The sequence below is a fragment of the Camponotus floridanus genome, unplaced genomic scaffold, assembly GCF_003227725.1.
Source record: "Camponotus floridanus strain SB8 unplaced genomic scaffold, Cflo_v7.5 scaffold134, whole genome shotgun sequence".
Classification (NCBI taxonomy): Eukaryota; Metazoa; Arthropoda; class Insecta; order Hymenoptera; family Formicidae; genus Camponotus; species Camponotus floridanus.
The window spans coordinates 292,224-314,624 of record NW_020229253.1 but is presented as its reverse complement, the minus strand read 5'-3'; the positions used below and the strand labels follow the sequence as shown (position 1 = coordinate 314,624).

Below are 22,401 nucleotides of genomic sequence, written 5' to 3'. Positions count from 1 at the left end.
GGAACTCGATAAAATTATGATATTATTTTGTGGACTCGTATTCTTATAATACCCGGATCAAATAAATTGACATACATTACAGTCATATAGAAATTGATTTTTTACACTTGAGAAGTGACATTCTGTTGGGTATATTGCGCTACTTCATCCGGTGAGCGTGAATCATACATGACTGCATCGACTGCATCACCCGGATCGGAATGCTCGGAACAATAGAATCACGACGATGATGCATATGACACGACCTTGGCACGATGATGTATATGACACGACTTTGGCACGATGATGCATATGACACGACCTTGCATACGGCACCACAGTAAGAAGAAGCTTTAAAAGGCCGACCGAGAGACGGATCGTCGGAGAAGCATAAGTGTGGTCGACGTGTACGGAGCACAACGTCGTGCTCGGATCTTCTACTACTTCGGACTGTTCGCGGAATCAAGACACAACGACGTTAAACATTATTCGTGAACTAACGAACAAACACAACAATTTGCACTCCGAAACACAACAAAAACACAACACATTCACAATTAATCGTTGTTTGATTTGATATAGCAACTCGAATGGCGAGTGAGAAGCGACAATAACTGTTTGTGTTTGATTTAGGCATACTTCCTAGTAAAGCTTTGTACTTATTATTTCAATTATTATTGATCATAATAATTGAATATTCGACATAAAGTTTTGTACAATGTAAAAATACATAAACTTTTGAAAAATGCAATATTTCTCTACAACAATTCTCCATATCTGTTAATTTATATATGATTTATTTTCATGTTAGATGTAAAAAATTTCATCACTTTTTAATCGAAACTCTTTGAGTTGCTAGTTTTTTTTAAAAAGCGAAAAAACTATGAAATGCAAAGGATTAAATCAGCTCGACGCTATCTTCTACCAACAATATTGATTCCGCGAAATGCGCAATATACTGCTTCACAGTATGAGACAATTAATTTTCTCGATGTTTAATCGATGATTTCCTGCCGTGCTCTCTTGCTCGCTGGATACTTAAATGATAATTCTGTCTCTTTGTATATCCACAATATATACGCATATATGTTTTTAAAATACGTGTAATAGATTTATATAGCTCCCATAAATCTTTCCTATTCTTCCAACGGCGAAGATAAAAAAGAAGAAAATCTTCAATAGTACAAATATTTTTCCTATGTAATCCTTTTGCTGGGAACGATTATCTTATTATTAATAATATCATTCGAAACAGTCATACCAGTGTGCGTATTTTTAAAAAAAATATTTTTAATTAATTGAAAGACACGAAAAAATATATTTTAAGAATTCGTTTGTACAACGAAAACGGTTGATTTATTTCCACTTCATTTTATTAAGAGACAAGTTAAAGAAAGAAACAATCTGATTAAGAAAATGATAATTTTATACTATTTATATTTTAGTCATAAATTGTGTTGGCGATTCGCTCAGAATGTCAGCAAAGAATCGAGGAATCATATCTCGAATTGAATTATATATATTATAACAAGATAGAAAAATGTATGAGAAAATAAAAAAAAAATTTACCATCCTTTTTTTGAAACAACTGCTATTAATTTTCATCTGATTTTCCTCGAATAATATAATATAAAAGTTCAAAAAACCTGAATCTAAATACATTATTTTTTGGATTCTTATAAATAATGAAAAAGATTAATATCTGATTTAGCTACGATGATATATAATTCTATCTATATTCTCGTACAGATTCTCTCAGTTCGTTTTGTTCGTGACAATCGAGAGAGAGAAGAAATCGCTGAAAATTTTGGATGAAGAGTTTATAAACAATGTGGCGAATATGTTCGAAGAACGGTATCGCGGCGTGAGCAAGATGCAGGCGTTTCATTAACTGCTTGCAAATCTGTCCTTGTAGATCGATATGCAATTGCCTCTGTAGTATCAATCATGGCAAACAATCACGGTGCTGAAGGGGGAAGAAAATTTTCAATATTAAGAGTGACCTCGATTAAAGGAATATAGCTAAATGGATCATGTATTAAAACGCGAATCAAAATGAAATCTCAATGAAAATTATGACAACATATTTCTCAAAATTTATCTTAAAATAAAAATTGTATTGAAATTTCTTTATAAAGATTTTATTATCATCATTGTAAGAATTCAACATTTTTTAATTTTCTATTTAGCATTGATAATTTCATTTTTAAAGGATGTGGCAGCACACCGAAAACATTCATTCTTCTGGTCAAAATGTGAATCTAGGTTTCAGCGACATGACCTTGCTAATGCAGATCTTCGCTGAGGCTATCATGAACGGCAGTCATTTCAATTAAAATATACACATACACTGTTGCAATACGAATACGAGTCAATGCGATAATATACCGACGATATGCTCGTTATTGATCGCAGTTCATCTACTTTATCGGTGCCTCAACTTATATATAAAAAAATTATGATTTTATATTTCACAAGATAAAACTTTTATTATAATTGTTATATATATTATAAACAAAAATTTTTCATGCAATGCATGATTTAAAATTTATGTATACTAGGAGAAAAAATAACTTCACTCATCATATTAATTTCATATACTATTAATTTATAAATATTGTATCAATTTACATAATCGCATACTTGTAATGATTTTTAGATCTTATAATATTGATACTCGTTTATTGACCCGTTTACAGGCTTCATAACTCTATTTTGTTATAACATATTCCATAACTTTGGAATAAGACTTTGAAAGTAATTTATTTATTTCTATTTTTTCTGAACTATCTTTTAATTGCACACTTCATATGCAATCAATAATTTTTTTACTTCCACAAAAAATATACAGATATGACCATATTATATTTATACATAAATATAATATAATATAATATTTACTCTCGTATTATCTGTTTGAAGTTAAACTTTGTATAACTATCTTTAGCAGTCATAAACATATGTAACATTGACTCTATTTATATTTTTAACTCATTCATATTCTTAATAATTTATTTAATATAATATAAGCGTCTTGCATCACATATTGACTTATACAAGGTGTTTCAGACCACCCGTACCACCCATTTAAAAACTAGAGAAGTGGTTATTTCAAAAAAGTAAAAACATTTTCTTTATAAATCGAATGCGCTCTATTGAAAGGTAATATTTTCAACTTCTAGTTCAGGCCGGAAATAGGTGATTTAGACCGGAAGTGGATTTTTTTAAATGGAACATGGTATTTTTTTATTGTAGATTCGGATTCAATACGAAAAAATATGAAACTTTTGTACCAAACATTTTTTGCGAAAAATGTCATTTACATCCTTTAAACAACCTTCAAAATATGGTTTTATTGTTCAAAATATGGATTTATTAGGAAATAAATGAGTTTCAAAACTAATACATTTGTGTATTATATAGCGTGTCGATTCTCCTGAGCAACGCAACAGTTTAAAAAAATTTTTGTTTCCCATTTTTCAAAGGCTATCTTCAATTTACTTTTAAGAGAAATGTATGATCTTTAATTTGAGCTTTGTTTCATCACGATATGATGATTTTTTGCTGATTCATCGCTATTTGAAAATATGAAAAAATTGTTAAAATTTAATGGCCCGTTTTTTTGCGGGTGTTTTTGTTGCGGTGAGTGTATGTGAATAAAAAAACTTCTATTGCACACACTCGTATATAACACGAACGGGAATTGCGAAGAGTTCCCACACGAGGTAAGCGATATAAAATGGCGGCTCTTAGGAAAACTATTTTGTGATACTGCTTCACATTGCTATCACAAAAATGCAAGCATGTTATTCCTATTGCATCCGTGGTGTCCAAGAAAAACTATTCGACTGTCGTAGAAGACGAAGAAAAATATGACATCATTATCAACGGTGGCGGCATGATTGGCGCAACATTAGCGTGCGCCATAGGTTAGCTCTTTTGTTATTGTTATCATATTGTCTTCAAAATGAAAAAAACGAACGGAGTCTTCTGATATTATTAAAAATAATGTTATTAAGAATTGACGGAATTATATTAGTATTTAGGCATTTTTCTTAAAATGATCTGTTAAGTTACATGTTTTTGTCAAACTTCTTATGCAAAAGAAGTAAAAATGAATATTTATTTCCAGAGAAATCTCTCGAAGATTGCAAGGCAGGAAAATCTTGCTATTGGAGAATTGTGCTAAATAAGAATGTACATTACAGAAGCAATATACGAGTTGTCACTTTGAATCCCTAAAAAATTACCCTTTTAAAAAAAAGGTAAAAAAAGGTGCTAAGTCAGCGTAAAAAACAGTATATGTATTTGCAAAATAATGTATTATTAACTGTAAAAAACTACTGTATTGTATATCCTACAAAAATAATGATATCAAAAAAATTGCGTTAAGTGAAAATAAAAACTTATAAAAATACTTTAACTAAAAAAAGTTATACAAAATAGTTGTTTTAATTTTCTACATTATATCCTAGAAAAATAATGATATCCAAAAATTACGCTAATTGAAAATAAAAACTTAAAATATTTTAACTAAAAAAAATTGTACAAAATAATTGTTTTAATTTCCTACAAATAATATTAAAAAGTTGCGCCAACTGAATAAAAATTTTTACTATAAAATAGACATATTTCTTTTTTATTTTTAATATTAAAAGAAAAATGATATTAAATGAATTGTAATATATCTATTACAAAAAATTGTTGAAAATATGAACAATCATATACATTGCAATAATCATATGCATATATCTTGAAAAGTTTAATTAAAAAAAAAAAAAGAAAATGATAATACAAAATACAAAATTAAAAATTATTTAAAAAATTAAAAATTAGAAATTAATAAATAAACAATAAAAATTTATATAAAAATTAAAAATTAATACATATAAAAAAATTTTAGTAAATTTTAAAAAACTTAGCGCTGCTAATTTCATTAGCACATTGTTCAGCGTAGCAGGCTGTGTAACTCTTAGTTCGGCTTAGTTCGTCTAGAATCTGCGCAAGATGATTCAAGAACGATTCCTAATTCACTTCGAATCTCTGAAAGGTGGTTCGCGAATAATTTCTAGTTTGCCTAGAATATCCGCAAGATGGTTCGCGAGTAATTCCTAATTTGCCTCGAATCTCCGAAAGATGATTCGGGAACGATTCCTAATTCGCCTTGCATTCTCGAAAGATGGTTCGCAAATAATTCCTCAGCATTTGCAAATTATTTTCTTTTATTTATTATTTATTTATTCTTTCACTTATATTATTCCTCTATTGATAATCAACAAATTAAAATTAACTGAAACTCAGAAGAAAATAGCAAATCTTTCGAAACGGGTTTATCTCTCCTAAGGTCTTAGCATCTTTTCCCAATGACGACAATAGTAGAGTTAATAGCAATAAGCTTAATGACAATATCCTTTGTTGCACCTTAAAACTATCCCTCATTCAGCGTCAAATTGTTATTATTGTCGTGTGACGTCACGGCAAACGGCGAATAGCGTTGCGATGATGGAATCGTCGAAATTGGGCGCTTAAAGAGCAAATAACTAAGAAAACTGCACCCCTCACTGACACCCAATGTTTTAATAATATGGAGAATAGCGTAAGAAATAAAGTAACAGACTGCGCTTCAACATCTAACTATTTGAATAGTAATAGTGATAATTTAGAAAATAAGCGACAAAAACATAACTCACAAGACATGAATCACATACTTATCCCTCCTACTGCTTCCGCTAGTTATTCTCCAATCTCTTCTCCAGAACTCCCTCATCCTCTCTCCTCTCTTGTCCGAGAGCGTACCTCTTCTCCCATACCCTCATTACCCTTGATTCTGATCCTCCCTCCCCTTCAGACCACGATTTCTCAGATTCTATCGAGTTTGGTGAGGCTCTTGAAGATTTTGCAAGAGATCTCCCCAATCTTGAGGAAGATTAGCGCAACTCTCTCTCTCCGAGTCTCCAATTGATTCTGAAGAACAGCCTCACTATAACGAAACACTTGAATCCACCGTTCCCTATCCATTAAGCTATTTCCTATCTCAGTTTCTTCTGTTCGACTTTCCCATAGCTGAGGAAGCATTTTGCTTAGGCTCAGGTCCCGTGAACCACAAATAATTAATTAACTTCCGGACCACCGCCCCTTCCGACTTCATCATCCCGTGGTATCTCTCGGGTTCCCAGCTTCCATCAGGAATTCCCGTTCAAACCTTATGGAAGAAATTCCCTCCGTTTGCTATAAAATTTGAAAATCCTTGATCTTTTGACTGTCTTTCCTTACATAAGAACACACACACACACACACACACACACACACACACACACACACACACACACACACACACACACACACACACACATATTAAAATTTGAAAGTAAAATAGTTATTATAAAAATCCAGCCAAGATCAAATTATTAAATCTAGGTTTCTTCCTATTTATCCTGACTGATGATCTCCAAATTAATATAACACCCGCGAAAATTGCCACATACGCACATATACAACACACATATACACATTCGATAATACCTTCGCTTTGAGATTATTATATTCTTGTATTTCAAAATTTATAAAACCTTATAGATGTATTTAACTCTTCATGAATTAACTCATGAATAAATTCTGATTTATGATAGTATTATTATTTTTTTCTCTACCCGCTCTCATTCCCTGAATCCCGAGATCGCGCAGGATCTCATCCTGTATAAAAGAGATTAATTCTCTTACCAAAAAGGGACCAATGAACGTATAGACCTAGGACACACAAGGGATCATTTCGGTTATTGACCTATGTCAGGCCCCTAACAGTGCACTCGACCTGATCTACGTCCGAAAAAGTGTATCACTGCTCTCTAAAAGTGAATCAGTGAAAATATCACTAATTTGAACAGTAAAATAAGATTTTACTGAGAATCAGTGAGTATTTTACTGATTTTCAGTGGAAATGCTTCACTGTAAAACCAGTAAATTTCACTGATTAAAACAGTCAAAATTATTAACTGATTCTTTCAATAAAATATCACTGATTTACAGTGCTGTACTTATAACTGCTGTAATCAGTGACTATTTACTATTTTTCAGTGATAATACGCTGATTCACTTTTAGAGAGTGGGTAAGTAGATTATGTCCTTCCAGATGGCCCGATCTTTCGAGGAGTTGGATGTAACATATCGTATGAAATTTCATCAAATAATGTCCGTTGCCTGAGTTTTATAAAAATATATTTTGCCAATCAATTGTATTATAAAAAAATATGTGTATTTTTTGGCACTTTAATTCGACTGATATAGCATTTAAACTCGACTGATATAGCTAATATTTTCACTGTGCATTAATTTAATGAAAACTTGAGTGATTAAGCAACATGAATCAGATAAACATATGCATCGAAAGAAAAATTGTTAAAGTCTGATCGCGAAAGTCATGTTATATAAAAAATTAAAAAAAAATTTTTTATAGGATCGATATACTAACTAATCACATTAATAATAAAATAATCGTCAATCCATGACCGAAATGTGACGTCAAAATAATGTTATATCAAGACGTCAATATGAAGTCATGTAATAAATCAGTCATTTTGACGACATTATGATCAAAAATGACCAGTTTGAAATGTCAAAATGACATGTGCTTGCTATCTGGGCTAAGAAGATACATAATTATATAATATTTCAACTATTATTCTTAAGCAATAAAAACATTTTTGTGGATTATTTATTAGAGAACTTTTATTAATAGCAGTGATAGAGCCGGAAAGGCAGAACCGTTATTAAAAAAAAGGAAGATCTTTTCTTAATAAAAGTAATGCGAAACTTTTATTAAGCAACGCAGTGAACGCGAAATTAATTCGAGTCTTTGAATGATAAAACAAATACATTTATCCTTGGAAATTCTCAATATAGAAGCTGCAAAGATTCATTTATTGCGTCATGTTCAATACGAACATATCTTAACCATCTCTCTTGTGAGATTTCGAAATATTTCATGATAAAAAGATCCACTTTAATGGGACTCTAATCTAATTCCTGGTACAAAAAGATTTGAAACACAACTCAATTATTGATCATTTCTTCCGTTAGTTGATTCCGTAAATGTTTTTGTGGAAAATATTTAAAAAATATCCTCTATAAGTATATATGGGGAAGAAATGGGGAATGTATAATGATAAATAAACGATAAATTTATCTGTGATTTTTATTTATATGTTTTAAATAAAATGAATAATGTGATAAATCACACCTGACAAATCATATGTATTAGATTTTAATGGAGCTTTGTCATGATAAGGAGTTAGTATTTTGAAACACAATAAAGCTTCCACACCACATATTTTATGTATCATATGTTTATATATATAAAAGATACATATATATATATCTATATATCTATATATATATATATGATAATAATAATCTTTGTTTATTAATAAGATTAATAATCTTAGAAACATAAATGTTTCTAAGATACTTAAAATAAATATACAAATTTTTATGAAATATATGTGTTATTCTTTTGATAAATATATTATTATGTTATCCGAAATATATGTATTTACGGGAATATATATATATATATATATATATATATATATATATTCCCGTAAATATATATATTTCGTATATATATATATATATATATATATATATATATATATATTTTACTTGGCGCTGCCAATTTTATTAATATATTGTTCAGCTTAAAAGCCTAAATTTTCAAATGTAAATCAATATAAATTAATTAAATAAATTAGATCATTAAATTTAAATGTTAGACTAATAATTGGAATATGTTCCAATCTTTTAAATTTCCATATTATATAAAGTTGATAAAATTGAAAAAACATAAGCTTGAATAAATCTCATAGAAATTTCTAAAGTAAAAAGTATAATTTGTGAAAATAATATAAGAATTATAATAATTAAATTATTAATTGAAGATCCAGAAGATCTTAAGAGAATTAATAATAAATGTCCAGCAATTATATTTGCTGTTAAATATATATTTAATTGGAATATATGCCAATTTGATTGGCAGCGCCAAGTTTTTTTAATTAAATTTTTTTTTACTTTCTTGTTTTATATTAATTTTCAGTTTCCAATTTTTAAATAAATTTTTAATTTTTTAATATTATTATTTTTGAAAATTAAAGCAACTATTTTGTATAACAATGTTCTCAATTAAAATATTTCTATTTAACTTGTACAAGTTTTCTTTCTTGTACTTCTATTTATCTTGTACAAATTTTTATTCTTAGTTGGCGCAATTTTATTGAGGAATTAAAAATGTTTTAGTAAGATTAATTTTTTTTTCTTTTTAGAAGTGTCCGCGATGTAGAATCTAATCTTTATCTTCATATTACAGCTATAATATTAATAGTATATATTAATCATAAGAAGATTTCTGATAGTAATTCTATTAATAATTAGTAGATTATTGATAATATATTTTGCTTTCACCCTATAATTCCTATCCCAAATCAATTCATATCCCTTGCGCATAAGTGTAAGTAGTTTAAAAATATAAATACGTAAGACAGAGAGAGAGATAAGTAATCGGGCAATGAACTCGTCGTCTCATCTTCTCGTTCCACAAATTACGTGCAATAAACGAAAATGCAGTACAACGTTTGCTTTTTAAATAAACTTTTAAATATGCTCTATGAATCTGCCTATAAACGGTAGCGATTTTTTTTTCCAGTAACGTAGAAAAGAATTTCCAAGAAAAATCTTACCATTTCAACATTGTTGTATAAATAAAATATAATACACCGAAGTAAAATAAAAATATCGTCGTGATATGAAGAATGTACATCCTGAAATAAATGAGCTTCATAGAATATGATAACATAACAATTTTTAACAAAAATATATTTTAGATATAAAATATATTTTAGAACTTCCATTTCCGCCGGTATAGCTGGTGTCACATGTAGCGAGAGACAGTTTATTCAAGCGGTGAAAAAATGAGTTGGAGAGTATTAGTTGGAAGAAGGAGAAGGTTCCCTTCTGATGGAGGAGGCAGAAAAGAGATTTTTATAGAAGGAGAGGGATATCGGTAGAATGGATAAGGAGACAGAGGGAGGAAAGCAGATAAGTGAGTGGAGAGTTAAAGAAAAGAGATATCGAGACAGCTGGAAGCTTTTACACTCTCTCAAATCTTTCCTGCTGCTGCAGGAGACAGAGGACGAACGGAGGATAGACGAGTATGAGAGAGAGAGAGAAAGAAACAGAGAGAGAGAGGGAGAAAGGGGGGGTGGAAGAATGCGGATAGAATAACGAGAGGAGAGAGAGCGGGAGTGAGATGGCGGAGAAAGTTGCGGCGTGCGGCGTGCGGCGATGGCGTGCGGCGATAGCGTTACCTAAGAGGAGCGGCGGTCCTCTTGTACCCCGTATAAGGCAAGGAAATAAATTATTATTATTATTATTATTATTATTATTATTATTATTATTATTATTATTATTATTATTATTATTATTATTATTATTATAAAATATATTTTAAATTTTCCAAGAAATTAAAAAAATTAAATTTAAATTTAAATTCAAAGTTATTAATTCAAAGTTTGATCTTAATATATATTTAAATATATATTAATATATATTTAGATTTATTATATAATTCAAGTAATATATAATTTAAGTTCAGTTTAGTTTTATTATAATTTTAATCAATATATGTATTATAAAATTTAATTTATTTAATTTTATAATTTAAAAATTTCAAAAATAATTTTCTCAAATTTTTAGAGAAAAGTGGATTAAATCGTTGTTGCACCAGAAACAGTAATTGCATGTAATTTATACAAACATGAAGTATAAAATGAAAAATGTACACGGTAAAAAACATTTTGTATTTCTGTTAAAATTTTCTCGTGTAAAAATTTTTCTGTTAAATTTTTAACATACTCTTATGTTAATGTAACATATTATCGTTGAATTATTTTGACATCTGTGCGTTGAGTTAATATTCACCGTTTCTAAGAGTTAAAACAACACAATTAATATCTAAATGCATGAATTTTTGATGAAATATGTTATATGTTAAATTGAACAGATAAGTTGTGTTATTTTTCTCTCTATAACAGTTTTCATATGTTAGATCGACATATCTTTTCCGTTATTTATTATAAAAATGTAAGAATAACATTTTCTTTTAATTAAATTTAACATTATAAATATGTTAATTTAACATAAACTTTATTACCAGATAAAGTTTAAGTGTTACACTTTTGTGTTAATTTTTAAATATATTACTTGTGTTATTTATTTACATACTTGCCTTCTGTTAAATTAACATTAAAATAAGAGTGGATAAATTGGGACATGTGAAATTTAACACAAAAATTTTTACTGTGTATCTATAACATCTATATAACAAAAATTTTCAAAAAATTATACAGTTTTTTCTTGTTTCATATTTTCATATTTTCTTTAATATATAATTAAATAATATAATTAAATATATAATTAAATATTTTTTTCCAAAAATATAAAGAATATATTATTAACCCATTTACTTCATACAAAAAAATGAAAAATGTGTCATATGTCGACTTTATGATCAATATCCGTGCTCTGTAATAAAAGGATGAAAGAATTTAAAAAATAATAATATTAGATGAAAGGAGTCTCAACGAAATTATTATGTACATATAACTACAAATGTTGATATTGACGAGAACATCCATACTAATTGTTTTGTACTGTATGATAGTATTTGAAATGATCGATGCATGTAACTATTTGGCAGTTACCGTTGATAAAATGTTTCTCCTCTCTTTTTTTGTGATAAACAAACTACATAATGCTTTTGAGCTTTTCTTGATGAAGTTGTTCTCTCTCAATCTGAATTGGAAAATGTTGACTAGTAAATCTTGACGGTAACGACATGGTATAATGTTTTCGTTTTTTTGTAGTATTTTTATTTTTTAAATATATTTTTCAATGATTTCTTCTGATAACTTTTATTTGAAGACATTGAACGCTCTATCTTTAATAGTTATAGTTACTTTATACTATATTATACTATTTTTTTCAGTACAAATAACACTAAACTATTTATGCTAAATTATAATGTCATCTAAGAAAACAATGCTCTTTAGTAAAAATGATCAAAACAATTGCGCGTATATATACGCTCCAGTGATAGTGACCAGGAAAAATGTGCGTTGATATATGCTAATGATACAAATGGGTTAATATAATACACAACGATTCCGCAAATTTTATAATCAAATGTTATATATCCACTTCTCTCTTCTGCTTATTGAAACATTTATCTTATTGTTTGTACATATTTTGAAGATCTCTATATAATACTTAGCAGATTTTATTCCTGATTATAGTGTTTATTATTTATTAATAAAAATACAAAGTAAGTTTGCGATGCAGTAAGCAATGAATGAGTTGAGGTTATACAATATATAGTTAGGTAATAGAACAATAAAAAAGTTATAAATCCACAGCGCAAACACGCGGTAATCCTGTGAATGCAAAGTCTGAGAAGGGCCAAATTTTAACAATTCCTAGTATGGTAATGATATTGTTAGATTGTACGAATATGTCGCGAAATTTAATAAATTTATGTAAAGAATACTCACATTTTTTGACGCCGACGGGCTTTCGGCAAAGTAGATAGATCTTCTTTCATGCAATATTGCCGTATGCCAAGGACTAAATGCTTAAAGTATTCCATCTTATCGAAATTATAAATCATAATTGGAAATATTTTTTTATCTAATGGTGTTAGATCGTCACATAAAGTAATTATATTTTTATTATAAAATATCCATTGCCTCGTTGTGAAATATTGCAATACTGCGAGATTGTCTAAAATTCGTTTCTGGATTCTTACCATACTGTTTGTAAGAATAACGAAAAAAGATAATAGTTAAGGAAATTTATACATTTACATAATATTGTGTAATTACATGTGTAAAAAAGCAAAAAATGTCAACAGATAAAAATGGATAAAAAATATATAATATCAACAGATAAAATGAGAATTTGAATAAAAAATATATAATGTCTAAAAATATTAAAACATGAGAAACTTACAATTTTCTTTGTCGAAATATTAGCATCAGAAAGTCGATGAAGTATGCAGGTATGATGTGGAAGAGTAAGACAATAATATTATGCACAAATTTATTGCTATGTAAGTCGCCTCCTGGATACCAAACTTGTTCCTCTAAAGGATATTCGTGAAAAAATTGTTTACTTCTCTTCCACACCTCGCTCCATGTGATAGGCATTGTATCGATTTGCGATGTCATATTGACTACGAATATACTTTTCGAACTATAAATGGTAAATCAAACAGAAAAAATTAATATTTTTTTTTATTTATAAATGAAAGACAATTGTGCAAATATAAAATAGTTAAAGAATGCAATCGATTAAAAAATATAGCTTCTGAACATTTCTCTCTATTGCATAATATTAAATAATTTAAAAATTGTAATAAATTAATTTTTAATAAAAATCACGACAATAAATTTAAGAGAAGTATACAATTTTACAAATAAATGAGATATTTTACAGTTTACGATACTTTAATTTAGAATATTTTATAACAATTTAAAATATTATATAATCTTGATATTAAAAATGTTTTAAGGAGCATTAGTGACAAAAATTTGTTTATATTACGAGCATAATATTAAATAATTAAATTTCACTTTAATTTAAATTGTGATATATTTTACTATTGCAGAAGAAAAGTTTGAGCAAAATGGAAACTTACTTTCTCAGGTTAGTGGCTATTTTGTATGCAATTATGATTAAATCGTTAATTGCAAGATCAACTGGTACAGAGTCGACAATAAAATTGCCGTTGCAATGCACCGATCTGATAATACCCTTGGCTCCACCGACAAGTACTCCTATAGGTCCATTTAAATTGTCGACCCATCCTGGTAACGGCTCCTTGTACGAAGGGAACACTGCGACGGGATTCATTTATATTCTTTTTTGTCTATACACAGTCGCTGGGATATTATATTTTAAAATTTTTTATAATTAATAAGATATAGCGATAATTACCGATTGATGGTCTAGCAATGCAACAAGGCAGTTCAGGAAATTCATTGGCTACCAACTTTTCAGCCAGATGTTTCGAATATGTATAAGTATTTGGGTGCGGATGTATTAATCTAAAAGAAAATTGCAAAGATAAACACAATAAAATCTCATATATTTTCTTATGCACAATTAAGAGAGAGAAATAACTTAATTTAATTAAATTAATTTAATCATCATTTAATTAAACATTATAAACATTAGTTATAAACATTATTACATATTACTAATATTGTTTATTAATATTCTTTCATTAATATAGTTACTTTATTTTATTAATTTATATAATTATTTACAATAACTTTCAAATATTTAAATATTTTAAATTTTTAAATTTTATAAATAGTTGAAAAAAATTATAATTTGAAAAATATATTATTAATGACTAAATAAAATATACTTGCGCGAGCTACGCTTATGCTGAATGTTCTTAATTATTAAAACCGATTTTTAATTACTTTGGCGTAATACGATCGATAGTATCTTCATTTAAATATTGAACGAGTTTCAAAATATCCTCAGGGTCATTAGAGGAGTCATATATACGCTCGTCTATTTCCTTTTGATCAACGTGACAGAAGGCTGTGCTTAGATATATAAAAGCTTGCAGGTGCTTCATTTCTTTTCCCAAGTTTAGCATCCTTTTTGTACCATTCTTGAAAAATAAATCAAAGTCTTATAAATCATTAAGAATATTATAATATGCAAAATTAAGTCTAAAAAATATACTATGTCTCATTACTTATAAAGGATTCCGCACAAATCTTATGGAAAAATGGTTTCAATGAAATTGTCTGAAAGTTGGATATGTTTTAATTTATGACTTCTAGATCAAAAGTCCTAGTGAGCACGATCTTTAAAAGTGGACAAATTTTTCGTTACAGTCATTCAAAACGGACAATTGAATTTACGCTGGAGATGTGTTCGACATTACATGTTGAAATATGTTGATATATTCGCGCGTATATACATACAGTCTATGTGGGTGTATACCTCGATTAATATCGCAGAAAGTGGTCGGATGAAGAAATAACTCGAAAAGTACTTAACAAAAAAATACTTTATTGTAATGTGTATTGGAAAGCTTTCGAGATATGCTATAATAAATATCGATAAAAAATGGGGAGTTTAATTTAAAAGAACAAAGTTGAATTCCATCCGATCCTTTTCGATGTTAATCGTGATGTACAATTAAAACGGGACGTTCTGTATATATTATACATATACACACACAAAGCTCATGTATACGCGCGAATATATCAACACAATTCCACATGTATTGTCGAATACATCTTTAGCGAATCTAATTGTCCGTTTTGAATGCTTGTAATGAAAAATAATGTTTAAAGATCGTGCTCATTAGAATTTTTGATCAGGAGGTCATAAACTAAAATATATCCAACTTTTAGACAATTTCTCTAAAACCACTTTTCCATTAGGCTCGTGCGGAGTTCTTTGATTAATTTTTATGTTGCTTCGACACGCATACACACATATAAGTCTTTCTAAAAATAAATATCTTTATCTACATTTTTATATAAAAATCTATCGCGTGAACAAACAAAGTTTAAAAATAATTATACTGTAATCAAGAACTTTGCATCCAATGCAAACAACTAATAACACGTTATAGAAAATATAAATTCAATTGTTCAAATCGACTAGATTGATAATTTACTTAAATTGATTAGATTTAAATTTCTTTATGAAAGCTAATATCTCACCATGTTCATTTCGATGGCATCTTTCAATTTTGCATTCATTCGAAGACTCGCGGCGCAATGAAATATTATGTTTACTTCATTTATTAGTCGCTCACGTTCTTCATGAGTAAGGCCCAAGTTGTCCGAACATATGTCGCCATTAAACGGTATCACTTTCTTCAAAACTTGAGGCTTCTCAGTTTGTATTCTCTGAAACATCTATATAAAAATATCAGTTTTATTTGCTAATCTCGTGCATATATTACCATTCATTGTTTCAAAACATTTTAGTTGAATAAGCTTAATTAATATTAAATTTATTTATATTCAAAATTTAATAATTTTTCGGGTAAAACTGTTGTTTAGGGGACCCAGTCCCAATGACCTTGACCTTGACGTATGTTGTCAAGGTCACTGTCCTGAGCAACGTGAAGGAGGTTTTAGCCATCGCTCGTTGTTTATTAAAAAGTTATTAACAAAAAAATTTCACAAATTTAATGTCTTTTATCTCCGAAAATATTGATTTGAGAAAAAAATTTTAAGCAAAAAATAAAGCCGCTGAAAAATTCTATAAAAAAGGTTATGTACATTTTTTTCATAAACCTACTATTTTAGCTGTTATATAAAAAAATAATAATTTTAAATACATTTAATACAATTAAATTTATATAGATTTAAATTTATATAGAATTTAATATATTTTAATGCAATTAAAATATATCACAAATGTATGTGTACGCACAAAATTTTTTTCTCAAATCAATATTTGTAGAGATAAAAAGCATTAAAATTGTAAAGTCCTTTTGTTAATATTTTTTTTTTCTTTTTAATACTTTTTAATAAACAACGAGTGACGGCTAAAATCTTTTGAATGTTACTCAGGACAGTGACCTTGACACATATGTCAAGCTTAAGGTCATCAGAGGTTGCTCCCCTAAAGTAAATAATTACCCAAAATATATAGCAACATTATTTTGTCATTAAGGATAATAAAGATAATATGAGTCACACAATATCTTACAGATACATTGAACATATCTTCAAGTCGATTGTCGCAACTACGACCTTTCTTGTCTCGCATTAAGATGTAGATTTTATTGAGATCTGAACAGCTGTATAGCAACTTTTCTATGAGGACCTTGCCCATAAAACCAGAAGCACCAGTAATGAAGATAGTCTTGTTTTTGTAGAAGGATTGAATCTCAGACTTTGATTCATTCATAGCTGAAATTTATCATATATTGCAGAATTTGTGATCACGACAGACAAAAAAAGAAAATGTATTTTACTACGCGGTAAAACATATAGGAAACCACACAAATTCGCTTTGCAGTATGATATTTATAGTGTTCGTATTATTATACAACTTGACGCGAAATGTATATTGTTACATTATTTTCAAATCACCGTATTACATCGCAACTCATAATTTTCACGCAAAAGCTTGCGACGTAATATTTTTACAATCCTCGGATGTTCAAATGTCATCAAAAACACAAATAACGAAAAAAGAATACTCGCGCTCGGAGGAACAGAGATGGAGGATGTACTACGCGAGCCGCGGCGAAGCGAAGGCCGAATCGAGATCTCGAAATTGGGCGCCGGATTCGGTCTGTCACGTATCAATTCGTTAAACGCCAAAGTAACGCGACAAACGCTTGCTTTATTAGCCACAGACCGACTAGTTTGTCTAACGGTAGTGCGTCTACGGAAAATATTATAATGAATTTACACGAGGCTTTACGAAAATCCAAAAATTCGACCATCACGACAAAATCTAACGTTCACAAAAGGTCGACACTCGAATTGCGCGGACTTAGTATAAAAAAATACAATATAACAAGTTTATTCAATAAAAAAAAGAAAATAAAATAGAAGAAGAAACAATTTAAAGAAAAATAATAGTAACATTAATTAGAGAATATTTAAAGCAACGAAATATAACAAATAATAATTGGACAGCGGTGCTCATAATCATAACACAATCTATCGAAATTCGCAAAACGTGAAAATTAGAAAGATCAAATATTCACGCGATACCGAAATCCTAAGGGAAGAATGTTGTAACATTCCTGATATTTCTAACTCTTTTTTATTGCCAGACTTAGCGGGGTCGAACGGCGCATCGAAAAACGTAACGATACTTTGACTGTCGAATCGTCGTCTTATTTTATGAGACTTTTCTCACAAACGCACTTCAATTTGCTCTAATTTTTAGTCTCGATATTCAAATTGACACCAATCGGTTCGAAAGAATACCTAATAATCGAGCGAGAATAATTAATTAATTTACGAAAATGTGATAATTCGTTTTGCGACGAGTCAATGCGATCGATAATCGATCGGATGCTGTTTACGCCGCACTTACTTTATTTCTCGATATAACGCTCCTAACATACGCGAATCTTTCGAAATTCAGCAGTCTCGTATTTTTGTGCAATGCGACACGCTTACATATGCGACCGGTATCATGCACGAATCATACAATAATAATAAGCGCGTCAGTATAATAAGCGCATCAGAGAAACGGTGAGATAAGGGACAGAATCGCGTACACATAAATTGACATGGCACATAAATTAAAGACGGGCAATCTCACTGATATGCTCGCTCCTTGTCGTGGAATGGGATGATCCTCGGCTCCGTCCTCTTAGTTTCTTCTGCGAAACTCACACGACAAAACTATAGAGCGCTCGCACCAGAGTATCTCTCTGGATCTCGCGATCCAGGGTCGATAACCGTGTCAATGCTGCGCGCAGGTGACCAATCGCTCCGCTGCACGATAGATTTCGCGGCGCCCCGCGATAACGCCGTATCGGAGATTGTTACGGCCCCGATAATTTAAATCTTCTAAATTTGTGAGGACTCTTTATCGACGATCTTCTCCAGCCGATCTTTTGTCTCCGTCCGCGAAGGCGCCGACCGGACTCTGTAATCCCGGGTCTAAATAGCCGTTTTTAGGGATGTTCTTCTTCCTTTTGCTGGAGCGAACGCCAACCATGATTTTGCGCTTTCCTGACTCGAAGATCTTCGGGCGTTATCTCCGCATTCGAATCTGTGGCTGGAATGGAAGCACCGCTTCGGTTGTCGTGAAAGTTTCCTCTTGGTCCTCTTCCCGATATGCTCCGACGGGTTGCCCTAATGTAGGAAATGAATGTAACATAAAAAAAATAACAATTAAGAACGCGAAATAATAATAATAGTTCGTCTCTGCGGAGATCTCGATATGACTCTCGCAATCCTATCTAGCGCGGCAGCTCGGCTCGCGCTTCGTTAAGATTTTCGGAGCGGATGGACGCGCATCACAAGTAGAGTCCGGATCTTGATGCCGTTTTTTCCACTCCAAGTGCATGCTAGCGGCCGAGCGCCGCGAAAAGCAAATAGGATACCATCTCGTAGATAAAGAAACTATAATAATTTATTATATTATTTTATATTTTATATTATATATATATATTTTTTATATATATATATTTTATATATATATTTATTATTTTATATTTTATATTATATATATATATATATATATATTTTTTTTTTTTTTTTTTACGCGATGGTGCCCTCTTTGCTATCCTCACTGGACCGGCATAGACGATACTGCTTTTCGCGGCGCTCGGGGGGCCTTTAGCATGCACTTGCAGTGGGAAAAACAACATCAAGATCTGGTTTCCGTTCACAAGCATCATAAATCTGTGGGCAAATAAAAATCATGGTAAAAGAAAATTGACGATAGATCGATTATATGTATTCAAATGATTATAATTTTGTAACCTAACTTGCATCTTATAACGATTTTCATTTTTTTTTATTAGTAAAGACGACAGGATAGGAATTTAGTCAAATAGAATGAGAATTTAATTAAAATATATCGATTTCTCCAGATTATGATATCAATTTTTATGAAAGTAATAATGATTGCTTTATTCCAAAAATCTTTATATTAAATCATCGTAGTTTATTTATAATTTCGATGCCCTTTTTCGTTTCTAATTTGATAATTACTTGTTACAATCTCTACCGACCATTTAAGTCTTTTCAATATTAATTCGTACACAAATATACATATTATAAATATACATATACAAATATGCACAAATATACATATATACATATTACTTATACGCTTACTTTGTGATTAAGAAAATTATAAAAAAGATTATTTAAGATCAGTTGTGTTAGGTCATGTTTATGAAATTCATGAAATTCATGAAATTTTAAGAATACATTTGCATTTATATAAATGATTTTTAATATCGTGCGAGTTATTCCTGAGAATATATATTCAATTATTCGCAGTCATTTTTAATTGAAAAAATTGTACAAGACTTTAGTAAATGCATTTGCTCGAGAGAGATATATTCTCAAGGATAACTCGCCTATTAATAAATGCATTCCAGTCTCGAGAGAGATTTATTCTCAAGAATAACTCGCTCGATATTAAAAATCATTTATATAAGTGCAAATGTATTCTTAAAATTTCATGAAAATGACTTGACACAATTGATCTTAAATAATCTCTTTTATCATTTTTTTAATCACAAACAATTTTTATTTAATCTGTAATCTCAGCAATAAACTTTTTCGAAATCAAAAAGATCACGAATATCTAGGATAATTACATTTACTAAAAGATTATGTAAAAAGATTTGGTAATTATTTACTTATATGGATCATCTCCCGATTTCAATACATCTCACATATGTTATCAAGATCATCATTCTGAGTAATGTTGTGAAGATTTTAGTCGGCGGTCATTGTTTATTAAAAAGATATAAACAAAATAAGTTTCAGAAGTTTATTAATACATTCACCCGAAAAAAAACGGGCCACTAAATTTTAATGCAATTTTTTCACATTTTCAAATAGCGATAAATCAGTAAATAATCACCGATCGAGATGAAGTAGAGCTCAAATTAAAGCTCGAACATTTTTCTTAAAAATCAAGAAAACCAAATTTAAATTACAAAAAATATTGTATAAAATGGCAGACGTTGAAGATAACCTTCGAAAAATGGGAAACAAATTATTTTTTTCAACTGTTGCGTTGCTCAGGAGAATTTACACGCTAATACACAAATATATGAATTTTGAAGCTCATTTATTTCCTAACAATCCACATTTTGAACAATTTTCTACAACCTTTTTTAATAAAGCTTTTTTTATACCGTTTTGAAGAAAATGTTGCAAAATAGGTCTTTTCGCCGCAACGCTTTGCAAGAGGAATCGAACAATTTAAAACAAGAAATTTGATTAAGAGTATATTACAAATCGAAGGATTAATGCATGCGAAAGGAGGCAATACGCATTATTAAACCCACGCGCGCACGCACGCACACATACACACACACACATGGGATCAGATTCTTGTCACGTCCATGCCATTGACTCTGGATAATGCCGAGAGCAGGATACATGCATATGCATATGTACACGCATACACACATACAAGATTTAAATCCAACCATATCTCGGATCATCTTGGATCGAGTTACACTTTAATTTCTTTTATTGAAAAAGTTTTTCTCCATAATTTATTGTTGAATTGCAGATTTTACAAGAAAAGTCCCATTTTGCAACATTTTCTTCAAAATGGTATAACTTTATGAAAAAAGGTCCTAGAAAATTGTTCAAAATATGGATTTATTAGGAAATAAATGAGCTCCAAAACTCATATATTTATGTATTAGCGTATAGATTCTCCTGAGCAACGCAATAGTTTTAAAAAAAATTTGTTTCCCATTTTTCAAAAGCTATCTTCAACGTCCACCATTTTATAAAAAATTTTTTGTAATTCAAATTTGATTTTCATGGTTTTTAAGAGAAATGTTCAAGCTTTAATTTGAGCTTCGTTTCATCTCGATACGATGATTGTGTGCTGATTTATCGGTATTTAAAAATGTGAAAAAATCGTGTTAAAATTTAATAGCCCTTTTTTTTGCGGGTGAGTGTACATTTATCGAAAGAAAAGTCAATTGTTACATAATTTCACATAAATTTATAACTTTCTATGCAAGTGAAGTGTATCCCGCATCACAGGTTAAGTTATCTTCTGAAAGAACATACTGTACCTATGCATGTACTTCTTAAGATGAAGCAACATTTACTCTTAATAGAGATCAAGGTTAAGTAAATGCTGCTTTGCTTTATCTTGAAAAGTACATGTGTGGACAGTTTGCTTCGCTCCCCTGCGGGCCGCACCACTTTTAAAAGATATAACCCATGTTTGTGATGCGGGATACACTTCACTTTGCATACACAGTAAAAAATATTGTGTTAAATTTAACATATTTCACATGTTCCAATTTATCCACTTTAATTTTAATATTAATTTAACAGAAGGCAAGTATGTAAATAAATAACACAAGTAATATGTTTGAAAATTAACACAAAAGTGTAACACTTAAACTTTATCTGCAAATAAAGTTTATGTTAAATTAACATATTTATAATGTTAAATTTAATTAAAAGAAAATGTTATTCTTACATTTTTATCATAAATAACAGAAGAGATATGTCGATTTAACATATGGAAACAATTATAGAGAGAAAAATAACACAACTTATCTGTTCATTTTAATGTTACGTTCAGATCCTGAAAGGATGATCTGTATGGAAGAACGTAACTTACTTATCCCGTGACACA

The 22,401-nt window shown here is 29.6% G+C and overlaps 1 protein-coding gene across 4 annotated transcripts; it reads right to left on the bottom strand.

The window, feature by feature from the left end:
• Positions 1 to 9,492: 9,492 nt before the first annotated feature.
• Positions 9,493 to 19,151, bottom strand: LOC112637141 (putative fatty acyl-CoA reductase CG5065). 4 transcript variants are annotated; one of them, XM_025406147.1, is made up of 9 exons: positions 18,358 to 19,151; positions 16,780 to 16,982; positions 15,780 to 15,977; positions 14,514 to 14,710; positions 14,020 to 14,129; positions 13,721 to 13,919; positions 13,033 to 13,275; positions 12,576 to 12,833; positions 9,493 to 9,788 (listed from the first exon to the last, which is right to left on the bottom strand). In XM_025406147.1, the coding sequence occupies exons 2-9, from the start codon at positions 16,978 to 16,980 to the stop codon at positions 9,704 to 9,706; spliced, it is 1,491 nt and encodes a 496-aa protein (XP_025261932.1). In that variant the 5' UTR covers positions 16,981 to 16,982; positions 18,358 to 19,151; the 3' UTR covers positions 9,493 to 9,703. The 4 variants fall into 4 exon arrangements, with proteins under 4 accessions (XP_025261932.1, XP_025261931.1, XP_025261933.1 ...); XM_025406146.1 differs by lacking the exon at positions 9,493 to 9,788 and adding an exon at positions 11,497 to 11,820; XM_025406148.1 differs by lacking the exon at positions 9,493 to 9,788 and adding an exon at positions 12,029 to 12,500.
• Between the last annotated feature and the right edge of the window lie 3,250 nt (positions 19,152 to 22,401).

Coding starts and splice junctions, on each gene's coding strand:
- LOC112637141 (XM_025406146.1), bottom strand. CDS start 16,980: ATGAATGAATCAAAGTCTGAGATTCAATCCTTCTACAAAAACAAGACT. Junction 13,920..14,019: donor CATTGCTAGACCATCAATCG/GTAATTATCGCT, acceptor ATCCCGTCGCAG/TGTTCCCTTCGTACAAGGAG. Junction 12,834..13,032: donor ATATTTCGACAAAGAAAATT/GTAAGTTTCTCA, acceptor TCTTACAAACAG/TATGGTAAGAATCCAGAAAC.